The 13,517-nt window shown below is 33.0% G+C and overlaps 1 protein-coding gene across 2 annotated transcripts in view; it reads left to right on the plus strand.

The window, feature by feature from the left end:
* Window positions 1–13,517, plus strand: part of PDE3A (phosphodiesterase 3A) — a 279,098-nt gene that overhangs the window by 169,601 nt on the left and 95,980 nt on the right. For both annotated transcript variants that reach the window (XM_069490925.1, XM_069490927.1), the window contains exon 2: window positions 5,930–5,980. In XM_069490925.1, the coding sequence (XP_069347026.1) occupies window positions 5,930–5,980 (51 nt within the window). The remainder of the gene's footprint in view (window positions 1–5,929; window positions 5,981–13,517) is intronic.

A 13,517-nucleotide genomic window follows, 5' to 3' on the forward strand; every position in this document is an offset into this window, starting at 1 on the left:
GTTTTGTTATACATATAAAGTTGTGCCTAGAACAGTGCCTTGCACATAATAGGCATATGACAAATATTTGCTTAATGAAAAAATGGTGAAATAAAAAGTAGGTTATGTGATATCTTTCATATCCTTCTATGTATATCATTTCTATGTTTTCAAAAATAGTACTTCTCAACGAGTGAAAAAGAATGGTTTTCTGAAGAGTGATGCAAAGACAGCAGTGGTGATTGTTACTTTGGGTTGTTACCTTTGTTCATATCTAAAACCTCTTACCTCTTTTAAGGTACATGCAAAGAATAATTTTTTATTTCCCATCTAGTCATGGTTCTCCTGCAGCTTTCATCGCTTTTGTAATAGTTATTGGGGTTTTTAATTCTCCCATGAATCTCCTTAAAAGCATTAATTTTTATATAAACAAATAACAGGAGAAAATAGCACAGGGAAAAGTGTATAAACATGGAGGGAAAACATTTTACCTACAGAAATACACTTTTCAGCTATCTTCATTTCACATGCTATTATTAAAAATATCTCTGCTTGGATAGAACCTTTTTGTTTCCATGCTGACTTCTTCTTTGCTTCTCTTGTGAACTTTTTAAATTCTGTGTTTGGCAGCAGTTTTGTTTTTCTTGGAGCTAAGTACTGTGTAACATACTGTTAGCTGAAGGCTGTGATGTAGAAATTTATTATTAAAAATAAAAGAGAAGAATTTATTCCATAAGGATCAAAATGACTTCATGTCAAAGAAGTAAGGATTTTCAAAATGCTTTATACAACAGATTGTGTTTCCTTTCGAGGAGGTATAATTTGTTTGGCCAGCAATAAATTTAATCGTCTTCATTTTGCCTATCTTGGTTAATGGGAACTGAGAGGAGAGGAAGGATACTCTTTTTTTTTTTTTTTTTTAAGAGAATTCCTTCATCAGATGGAAAGATTTTGTTTGCCATTTGTAGGCATAACCTTGGTGACCTATATATCCCCAGACCTTCTGGTAAGATACTTATTAAAATGTCATTACCCAGAGGAGTAATCATAATTAAATAGCCAGGAGGATATTTTTTATAGATGGTGAGAGACAGACCTTTTTTTTCTTCCTGAATTAAGGAGTCATATACTCTTATCAACTAGAATATATTTGAATTTCCTGTATTTGTATTCATTTTTCCAGACTCAATCTCTCCCTCCCTCTTTTTGTTTTAGATTTCTAGCAATTTTATATAACTAATCCTAAAATCATGAGCATTCCTCCTCCAAAAAGAGTATCATATCATCTTAAACTTTCTGACTCTTTTCCTGGAATTGCCCAGGTAGCATGCTGCTATTCATGTACCTTGAAAGTTTAGTCCAGATAAATAAAATTGCAAAGAGAAAAAATTCCACAGTTTCTACTTCTGTTCCTCATTGTCCATGACCCATTCATTAATGTCTTTTATCTAATCCCATGATAATGTCAAATGACTGCTTTGGTCATTTGCAATTTAACACTAATCCTGTCTACTTGATTGAGAGAATGTTCTGACTTTCTCATTGATATGATATCAACATCAGTTTGTACTTCATTCTGAAATTCATAGACTTCAATGTACAAGCTTTTCTTTTTTTACTGTTTATTGTAAATGACCAATCTTTGTAAAACATTTAGCCTGATGGTTCTATTTTAACAGGAATATTTACAAGTGGCCAAATATTTCATTTTTGTTTAAATAGTCTGTAATTTATTAATTAAAAAGTTTGTACTTCATTCTGAAATTCATTGACTTCAATGTACAAGTTTTTTTTTTTTTTACTATTTATTGTAAATGACCAATCTTTGTAAAAACATTTAGCCTTATGGTTCTATTTTAACAGGAATATTTACAAGTGGCCAAATATTTCATTTTAGTTTAAATAGTCTGTAATTTATTAATTAAAAAGTCAGTTTATTGCACTATGAATAGTTTTTTTAAAAAAGAGAACTAAAATTATACTGCTTATTTTAGTCTTTGGTCCATGATCTGAGGACAGTATTCTTAGTAAAATACATTTTTAGGTGCAAATAGGATAAAAATTCATATGCTGTTATGTGGTAATATGAAGCTTATCTTCACTTGCTTCCCCACTCCCCCACTCCCTACCCACCCCCCATCCACTGCCCAGTGTGCTATTCTCATAGGGAGACGCAGATCCCTGACACCTCATCTAGCTCCTACCCACACCATTGCCTCTTTCTTAGCACTTAAAAAAAAAATGACAAAGAATATTATAGTAAATTCCATACACTCAACATTTTGGCTCAGATTATTTTAATTAAAAATGGAATTTTAATGGTAAAGGCTTTGTGTGATTTCCTCAAGTCCAAAGGGGAAAATGCTCCTCTTATTGAGAACATATCTTATTTATCATATGCAGTTTATTTTTGATCACATTTCATATAGCATGTAGATTTCCATAACTTTTTTATTATTTTGAAATAAGTAGCTATAGTGTATATTTTAAAATATTGTCACATTCTTGGTCAACTCCTACCTTTCAATATAATAATGATATTAATATATAACATATAAATATATAAGATTGGAATTTCTTGACCCTAAATCTTTTCCATTAGTTCGTTGTATAATGCAAGGAAATAACTCTCTGGTACATAACACATTTGGCAAATTTACTGTTTAATGCTTTGAAAGAAAAAGATTTAGGCGGTGAATTTTTGGAGGTTTATTTTTATAAGGTCTGATTTGCAAATTATCAAATTGGTTTTCTCTTCTGTAATAAGTGATGACCCAAATGAGTCATTTTGAATGTTTTTGTTCTTTGACTAAAAATCATTATCAAAATAGTTAATGGCAGAGGGCAATGAATTCTGTGCTTTTCTTGTTTTAGTTCTGATCCCACAGAAATGTTACCTTCTTGATTGATTGTCATTGTCAAATATTCTCTCTTAAATCAATATCTTGTGGATTCCAGTTTGTGTTTGTGAGATTTATTTACCTTTTCTACTGTGATCCGCATGCTTGGTAGAATTTACCAAGTTATCCCGATCCTCATTAGTATGGAGGATGACAGTCAAAACAGCCAATCTTTTATAAAGTATTCTTTTCAGAAGATTTTGATAATTCATTTCACTAGCAGCCTACTGCTCGACTTTACTATCCATTTAAAGTTGCCCAAAAACAAGCATCTAGTCTTCCTATTGTTAATGTAAGGTGTTCTCAAGGCCTTAATAAGGCAGATGATTGAAATGTGTAAAGAATTGTTTTTGATAGGTCTAGTGAACAATTAATTAAATAGTCTTAATTTATATGTTCTTAAATCATGCTGTTTATTTCATTAGTTGATTGCTGTTTATGAACCTTGTTATAATCAACTTTAAATTCGCATTAATATTTACTAGCAGTTGTAATGCCAATAAATCCAGAAATTAAAAATAAAGCATTAAAGAAATAACTATGTAAGCATTCAGTTATACATAATGATTATCTCGGCTAATATACTCAAAATTGTATCCTAGGCAAGCTATAATTAAATCACTGTAATAATCCCAAACTTAAAATTATGGACTATGTCTTATTAAAACTGAGCCACTTAAAATTACTGTATTTTTCACTTGCTATACCATGAGCATTTCTCATGTAATATTTTTACAAAGGCCTTGAATGCCAAATTTTAATAGCTATGTAGTATTCATTTCTATGCTATAATTTATTGGGAAGTTTCTCTTTTCTTTTGTTGGCTGTCGTGATCAGCACATGGTAGTTACTGGATTTTTACATTTTGATTTACTGGTTCAGAGAATATTGGACATATATTAAATTATATATATTTTATATGTGTATATGTAAACAAATATAAACTATGTGTGTCTATACATTTGCTATATGCTAGAAATTATGTGCTTTTCTCCTTACTCCTCACCAAATATTTAACATTATTAATTTGCTAATTTATAGGCAACAGTAGTATCTTGTCATTGTTTATACTGAATTTCTTTCACTTCCAATAAAGTTAATTTTTTCCGTAAATCTATGGACTATTGATATTTCTTCTGTAAATTGTTCTTATCCTTACCTCAATTTTCTACTAGGGTTGTGTTTTTTTCAAATTTGTAAAAGCTCTTATGAGGAGATTATCTCTGACCTGCCATTTGCTGTAGATAGTTTACTAATGTGGCATTTGTCCAGATATTCTAAAGTTTTATATAGCCAGATCAATTGGTCATCTTTTAAAATTTTTAAAAATTATTTTTAAAAAGTTTTAGATTTTTTAACATCATTTATTTTCCAAGGTAGGTTGAATATTTACCTGGATTTTATTCTGTTTTATATGTACAGTTTCATCTTTTTTAAAATTTGTCTTTTAAATCTAGAATTATTACTGGCATTTATTTTAAGGTTAAAGTTGAATTTTTTCCCAAAAAGTTAATTTCTCTTTTTCATTTGTAGGATAATTCATCAAATTCTTATTGATTTTTGATATTTTTTCCTATTTGTTGGTACATATACTTGTGTTTATTTCAAATGACCATTATAACTCATTCATTTATATTTTGAGTGTTAAATGATTATCCCATAACTTGGGTTAAGTTTTATAATATATTTTAATAACCTAAAGGGTATTTTCATCCCTTGTAAAATTTTCTGATTCTTTTTTGTTGTATATATTTAAGGTGTATACATGTTTGATTATAAATATACATAGTGAAGTAGTACAATTACTTCACTTCAAGTAAATAAACACATCCATCATTTCTCATAATTACTTTTCTTTTTTGTGTGTTGGATGAGTATCCTGGATCTATTCTCTTAGCAAATTTCCAGTAATACAATACAATATTATTAACTATAACCCTCATGCTGTATGTGAGATCTCTGGTGAAATTTAATTTCTTTATTTTTTAATTAAACATACTATTAGCTTTTCATTTAAATTGAGTTAAACTTGTAAATTTGTTTACATAGAACTGAACACTTAATAATTTTATATAATTCACTCTTTTTAGCTAGTAACACTGTATGTCCACCAGTAAAGTTTTACCATTTTCTGTATATGATCATTAAACACTTCTTGATAATGTTCAAAGGTGTATTATTTTTTGTTGTTGCTATTGTGAACAGTTTACTTGTTTGATATTAAATCTAAGGAGTCATTGCTGTTAGATAGAAAAGCTAATGTATATAAATACATTTATAGTCCACTTGTTACTGGGCTAGGTTATTAGGTGATTAGCTGTAAAGAGTTCATCAGTTGGTACTCATAAGTAACGAATATACTGGAAAGGTGAATGGAGTTTCATTCTTCTCAATTGATATCTTATGTTTCCTTAATATTCTTCCTGCTAAATGTTATTTTCCATAAACAAATATCTTGCTTTGTAAGCAAAGTAGCTCAGGGTTATTACAACTATGGGAATAACTTGATACCACTTTATAGTCTCTATTTTTCTAAAAAGTCTGCATTTTGTGACTTTGGGCACATATTTCATATTAAGTAATTATACTCTTTAGAACTCTCATGTTTCTGTGATATTATCAAAATAGAATTAAAAATAATCAAAATATGTTGACCTTTTGGTTTTCATCATTGGATGACTGTAGATAAAACTACACTAGTGGATTACTCAGCATATTTTACTAATAAATTGAAAGGTTAATAATATGTGAATAAAACTTTACATGGTTTTATGTCTATCTAGCATGTTCCTGACAAAGAACAGTAGACATATACATTAGCAGACTCTTTTTGTCACAGTGATATTAAAATACCCTCAGAAACTTAGAAGTTGAAATATTAGCTATCAAACAAGAAGTTTATTTCTTCAGATATGTTAATTTATTCATGGTAGCTGTTTAATATGTTACTATTAAAGATTCAACATCATTATTCTTTAAAAGAAAGATTAGAAATATTTGCCAAGTAAAATAATCTTTTAATTTATTGTCATTTTTACTTATCTTTACAGCTCATGGGGCATTCAGAATGGGACCACAAACGCGGGCCAAGAGGATCACAGGTAAGTTTCTTTTTCTTTTTTTCTTATTTTGTTTTTTAACACTTGAGGCCATGAGTTTTCTAAAACTCAAGAAATAATAAGAAGTAGACAGAGGAAGAAGCAAGACAATCGTGGCATTTGTTTTTATTTAAGTTAGCTATAATTAAAGTCTGGGTTTCAAATCCCCAAGGCAGATGCCAGCATATTCCTCCTAAGAGCTCTCTGGTATCCCAGATTGGTTGTGTTTATATGAATATAGATTTTATATTCATCTTGTCTCTGTAGAATACATTTGGATCAGCAACCCACTCTCTTGATTTTATTTATTTCCTTTGATAATTTTTCCATCTATTTTCTTTTTTTCCCTATCTTCCTGTTTTCGGTTAAATATTTTGAAATATAATCAGAGTAAACTCTGAACTAATTAGAAAATTTTTGTCTCTAAATTAACTGTCTTCATCTAAGGGAAACAGAAAGATGAAAAGACCTATTATTTTTGAAAAGAAACAAATTCTGAACCTTTCTATATTACCAGACTGTTTTCATTGTCTCACTTTATGTCTTAGGCAAGGAGAAAAGCTTCCATGACGCAGTTATGCTTTTTAATGACCTAATTAGACAATGTGGATTTGTTTTGCTTCCATAATTACTTTGCCTGACAGAATAAAGGCTGAGTTTTACACTAAGAAAATTCTCTCTCCTCCTAGGGTACTTTGTGAAGAAAAGGAAAAATAATTTATCTCATAGCAGCTTACATTTACCTGACTGTAAACATGCAAAGTAAGAATTAAGTGGGTAGAAATTTTTATTTTTGCTGCTCACATTTTGTATTGCCACTAAAAATATAATTAAAGAGAGTCGAACGTGCAATACTGTATTTCAAAGTTCATCGTGAAGTGCGAGCTTCTCCCAAGTGCTTTACAAAGCTGATGTGTGCTTATGTTGCCATTGTGTTCGGATGGATAGCTGTGTTTGATTTAGGTCAATCACTTGTTTCAGTTGAGATTTTAATAACTGATTTTATTTTTGCCCATTATCAATTTGAGTAAATAATATAAACCAAGCCAGTTACATTTGGATTATCCTAAAGAACGTACACCTGTTTTCTTTCCCTCCCTCTCACCTCTCCTTCTGCATTGGTAATAAAATGATGAAATTAATGTAGAATAAATTCTTGTGATTCTACACCAGTTAAAAAGTGCAGATGAGCCCAAGGATGAAAGTCATGGTTTCTGATTTTTGCCATCAAAGGCATTTTGATATCTGAAATATGGCTAGCAACTTGCTGAGGACATATCCCTTAGAAGTAATGTAGTGTTTTTTATATATATAAATTATTGTTTAAAATATGTAGTATTTACTCCATATATATGGCCTACTTGATATAATTCATCTTCACTTTGTGTTAGTCACTCTGTCAATATACACTGAAAAAAAAACTCATAAAAATATGATATTGTGGCTGGGTGCGGTGGCTCACGCCTGCAATCCTAGGACTCTGGGAGGCCGAGGTGGGTGGATCACTCGAAGTCAGGAGTTCAAGACCAGCCTGAGCAAGAGCGAGACCCCATCTCTACTAAAAATAGAAAGAAATTAGCGGGCCAACTAAAAATACATAGAAAAAATTGGCTGCGCATGGTGGCGCATGCCTGTAGTCCCAGCTACTCAGGAGGCTGAGGCAGAAGGATCACTTGAGCCTAGGAGTTTGAGGTTGCTGTGAGCTGGGCTGATGCCATGGCACTCTAGCCTGGGCAACAGAGTGAGACTCTGCCTCAAAAAAAAAAAAAAAAAAAATACGATATTGTTTGTGTGAACTTTAGATGTAAAAAACCCATAATGAAAATTTTCAAACTTCCAGATATTCCTTATAGCTAGAAAACTTCACAATTTCACATATGCACACAAAATATTTTCATAAATAAAGTTTGAATCTTTAAAAGCCTGAGGTGGTTCTGAAAAGCAAGGCCATTAGAACACGCTTGCATGAGTTACCATTATAAGCATCAAGGTCTTTCTTGGCTCTCTCAGCTAGAAACATATTCTAAATGTAGTATACGTTTGTCCCACTTTTATTCCCCAACTCAGGTAAAAACTGTCAAAGTAAGAAGCAAAAACACACACACCAAAAAATAAAATCAATAACTTCAGCAAAAAAGTTATTGTTTGGAAATTCCAGGTAGATAAATTAATCATTACATAACAACCTCTTATCTAATTCCAGTTCCCCGCTGGAAAACAAAAAGACACTGTATGTTTTAGATAATTGATCCCATCCTATCTTGCTATTATTTCCTGGAATAATACACCTAAAGCCTTTCAGCCTTTTACAGGGAATTTCAGACAGGCTGCATTTGAACACAGATCTCTAAATATTTTGCTAATCCTCCAAGGCCTTTTTAAATCCCACCTCAGTTTAGTTAAATTTAGATGGGTTTTTAAGCATTTACTATGTGTACAGCACTGTGGTAGGTCTAATTCTGAAGAAAAACTGAATGACAAGGTTACTGTTTTCTAAGAGCTCACAAATTGTAGTTGGAAATAGAGCTATACTTGTATGTGTAATTCACATATAAGGCAGTCTGGTAGTTGCAATATTAAATATGGTCATGTGCCACACAATGACATTACTGTCAATGGCAGACTGCATATAGGATGGTGGTCCTGTGTGATTATGATACTGTATTTTTACTGTGCCTCTTCTATGTTTAGATACACAAATACTTACCATTGTGTTACAGTAGCCTACATTTAGTATAGTAACATGCTGTCTAGGTTTGTAACCTACCAGCAATTGGCTATACCATATAACCTAGGTGTGTAGTAGGCTGTACAATACAAACCTTATCTGGTTTATAAGCTGTATAAGGTTTATACAAACCTTATCTGGTTTGTATAAGTACACTCAATGGTGTTTGCATGACAAAATCACCTTAAGACACATTTCTCAGAAAGTATCCCTGTTGTTAAGTAATACATGACTGTGTATAAATAAAGTGGTATGAAATTTAGATGGAAATGAGTATTCCTTTCTCCCTAGTGGAACTAGGAAATACTTAGAAGTGATGCTATCTGAGGTAAGGCTGTAAGGATGGGTAAGCTTTCAAAAGTGCAAGGAGAGGGAAAGGTGGGTGGAAAAGCTTGAGTAAAAGTCTGAACTGGGAAGACTGTGAGATCCATTTGGATATGTGTGAATTTTTTTAAAGAACTTCTTTATAAACACTTATTAGGTGGGGACTGTTGCAGAAACTATTGTGAAGGCATGATCTAGAGAATGCCAGACATTATCGATTAGAAAGAAGGAGGAAGTGAGGAGGGTCAGGAGTTTGAAACTGAGTACTAGAGGAATTACGGCCTTTAACACAGACCAGTTTAGAGGGAAGATGGTGAGTTCCGTGTCAGCAACGTTAAGTGAGTAGTGAAGATTACAATTCCAAATGGGAATTTCAGCCAAATACTCAAGGGGCCATTCTGGTGCTCTGTAGCCTGATTAGAGCAGAAGATGTAAACCTGGGAACGCTGATCATACAGGTGAGAATTGAACTACATCGGTAGATAGATGCTCAGAAGAATATTCAAAGGAAAAAAAAAAAAAAACAGGAGAAAGGCTAATTCTTGGGGAGTATCACTGACAAAGCTGGAGGAGTCTGGGGATGGGGTTAATGAGTGCACACGGTCTCACTAGGGCCCAGGTCGGGGAGAAATGATTCAGAATCGTAAGTGGTTTCTATCAAATTACACCAAGGAGAGGGCTGAGAACACAGAGGGTCAAGAAAAAACTATATGTAGAAATTGTCTGGCTTCAGTGATTAAAAGAATATTGGTGAACTTTGAGAAAGCAGTTTTGAGAGAGAAGTGGTGGAAAAGAAGAGAATTATGTAAGATAGTAGCACGTTCTCTCGGAGGAGCTTTGTCTTGAAAGAAAGTTAGGATGATAGAAAGATGGCAGCAAACGTGAGTGAAATTTCTTTTTATGCGAAGATGAGATAAGTGTCTTCATTACTGGCAGATGAAAAGAATCTGTGTGAAAAAAAAAATGCTGAAAATTCTCAGTGGTGAATTGATTAAGGGCTGAGGAAATAGTGCGGTTCAGGGAAAGGAATGTGCTTTCTTCTAAGTGGTCCTTTTGGGCCACTTTTCTGTGTTTTCCTCACAGGCAACCAGCTCCCCACCCCCACCCTATCCCCCCATTTACACGATTTCAGGGAAACTGGCCCTGTTATCTAGTGAACTACTAGATAAATTTGCCAAAAAGTACAGACGTAGAAGCTTTGGAAATAAAGTAGAGACACCTCTACCAGAACAAGAGATAACAAAAAATAAGGACAGATATTATAAAATGAAAAAAAAAAAAAATACCATGAACCTAATGACTTCACTTTTCTTGGTAGAGACAGGGTGTATAAAGTTAGGGATAGAATAGTGAAAAATCTTGAATGATAGAAAACACAAGGAGTAAATGTTGTTTTAGATATCTAAAAAAGAGGACTTGCTTGGTTTCTGCGCACCAAGCCGTGTCTAGTAGAAAGCAGAGGGCTGTCTCCTGTGTGAGTATACCAGCTTACAAGTTGAATTTGAAAATATTTTACTTTGATACAAAAAACATGAATATATGTCAGGCACTTTTTTTTTGTTTAGCCTTTGAAGAATTGAAGAACAACTTTGGCCTTCAAGCAGCGTATAGTTTTATCTAATGTCAGCCTTAATCATTGCTAGGGTAGAGCACAGCTTCTGGCTTCCCCCTAGGTGCTTAATAAATAAGAGATCTTCTCAAATTTGCCTTCATCCTCCAAAATTACATATTTGTTATCACATAATTTAAGAAGGTATACTTTTCATATCAAATACTTGTCATATAGAAAAATATCTATCTTGCTTCAAGTAGATTCCAACATTGAATTGCATATGATATTCTTTAGACTCAGCAAGAATTTCATTCAAGTTGACTTATTTTGCTTTATTCTCAGTAATTCTCTGATATAATTTGTCAGCTCACTCATAGCTTTCTGGCTGAATTTTCTTCTTTCTTTTTTTTTTTTTTTAAAGGATAAACTCTCAAATAGTAGATCATCCAAATATAGGAAAGATGCTAAATGATAAATAAACTTCCAGCGGCATGCAGATCCCTTTTTCTGGCGGTGTTCCCAGCAATACCAAATGAAGTCAGGGAGTGAAATTCTCAGAAGGCAATTCCTTTTTTTTTTATTTTTTCTTTAAATGCTTGAAGAAAAGTTTTCCAGTGGGAAGAGAGACAATAGAATATATGCCGCCCTTCGAAAAGCTTAAAAGTGGTAGGAGGGGGTTCTAGGGAGCCAGTGATTTACTTATCTTTTAGTTGAGTGTCCTTGTGGAAAAGATTAGTTCAATTTGTAAACTTTCTAATGTTTTAATATACTTGGAGCCGGCAAGCCTTTATTTATCAATAAATACCAGCAGGTTCTTTAGTGATTTAGAGTATTATTGATGCTTTACCACCAGCCAGGCTTTGTTAAATGGACTTAAAAATACTTACTAAGCAACAAATTTTTGTGTTATCCACCTAGTCTTCAAATAATGGGAGTATTTTTTTAAATAATGAAATTCTGGTTTGTATGTTTCTAAATAAGTGAAGTATGTATAATACAAGAAGATAGCTGAATATTGTGGTGAAAAAAAAAAGTTATTAAATGCACTAGACTATCAACTTGATAGTGATCTATGGCCTGTTCAGTAGCATGTCTTTAATAGTCTACCAAGTGCTGGAGGCTCCAAACTATAAAAATTCTAGAATAAGAAGTAGGTACCTAGATCAGTTAGCTTTGTAACATTATGTTAAGTTTCAAAGATGAATTTTGATGGGAAGTCATTGCACTCTTAACTTTTTTGTGTACTTGGGAATTCAGGAGAACAGATCTGTTAATGATAGCTACTGAAGTTGATTAACCTGAACATTTGCCTACTCATGGTCTAATTCAGTGACAGGTCAGTTCTTTTCTGGGTTAAATCATTTGTTTTTGATAAGAGAATGTGAAGAGTGATTACCTTCCAGACTTATCTAGAATAATGTCATAGATATTTATTAAAATTACCTTAAGTGCATTTTAGAAAGATGACCAGTCGTATTTCCCAGGAATTTATTCCAAGGAATTAATGTGAGCAGATTGGGAGTCCATTATTACATCTCTCAAATGTCCAACATTTGAGAGAATAAGTATGCTTAGATAGAGCTGGCTACCAGTGTTACTATTTCTAGAAATGTAGTATCTTTCACTTGCTTTTCTTTCTCCCTTTTCACTTTTCCCTATGTTAACCTAGCAACTGTTAGTATTAGTTTAGAAAACGTTCCAATAATTGTTTCATTTTTGGCAACTCTCCAAAGAAGTTTTTTGTTTTGTTTTTTAGAGTTTGTTTGTTGTATTGTAAAATTTATTTACATTTTATTTATGTGGACAGGGAAAATATAACAAATATTAGCCGAGGCTCCATGCATTATAGGGGTGACCTTGTCATCTCATTCAGTAGAGGCAAGAAGGGACCTAAATGTCATATTCATTTTCTCCATTAGAACCTCCTCTAGGTATTTTAAATTGTATCCTTTAGTCAGATCTACACTGTTGGACAATCTTTTTTTACTCTTTCCTTACTCTGTGAAATTACTTTTGGTTACAGCTTAATTTTATGTCTTTAATTTGCATTGACAAACTTTATATGACACAGTCTTAGAAAATTTGTCCCGGTAGGGATACTGTTGACAATATCCACAGAATACACAGTGTTAAGAGGATGCAGAGACATTTCTCATTGTCCTCAGAGAAGGGAAAACAGTGTTTTCCTTTAACAACTGAACCCACTAGTTTATTATTTTCCCAGCATCTTGATCTCTACCCACTAGATGCCAGAAGCAACCCCTCCCCAGCCACTGCCCAGTTGTGATAAGAAAAATGTCTCCAAACATTGTCAAATGTCCCCCGGGAGACAAAAGTGCTTCTAGTTGAGAACCACTGCGATTTATAACCAGGCATATAAAAGATAATAAATAAATATTTACTGATTAATTTTGACACTTCCTATAGGAAAATGGGGAAATAATTCTTTCAGCTCTTTATGCTTTCAGACTTTCAGTGCCCTTCTTTAAGTCTGTCAAACAGCAATTTTAAACAACGTGGTCATTTCATTGTGAAGTAGTTTTCTCACAGTGGAATCGTGCCCTTGAAAACTGGGGCAGGGAAGCAGGGGGATGCACTCTTCCCACACTTATGCATTCAAGTGAGTCACAGGAGCAGCTGGGGAGAGAATGTGGCTCTGTCCACCCAGTGGTTGCATGGAACATGTGTTTGGGGGGACTGAGTGATGACCTTGAGTAGGTCACTCTTTATTAAAGGCCCTGGTCTCTTTAAAAGAACATTGATAAACAGGAATGAAACGAGTCCACAGAAATAAAAGGGAAAATTGCCACTGGCATTTATGCTTTTATTTTTTCCCCATGTTTATAGATTAGTAGACATGTTGTTTAATGCTTATTGAATGACCCTCTTATCTTGGGTACCGTGGACATCATTCACATGACATGTGCACTGCCTTG

The sequence above is a fragment of the Eulemur rufifrons genome, chromosome 16 (genome assembly GCF_041146395.1).
Source record: "Eulemur rufifrons isolate Redbay chromosome 16, OSU_ERuf_1, whole genome shotgun sequence".
Taxonomy (NCBI): Eukaryota; Metazoa; Chordata; class Mammalia; order Primates; family Lemuridae; genus Eulemur; species Eulemur rufifrons.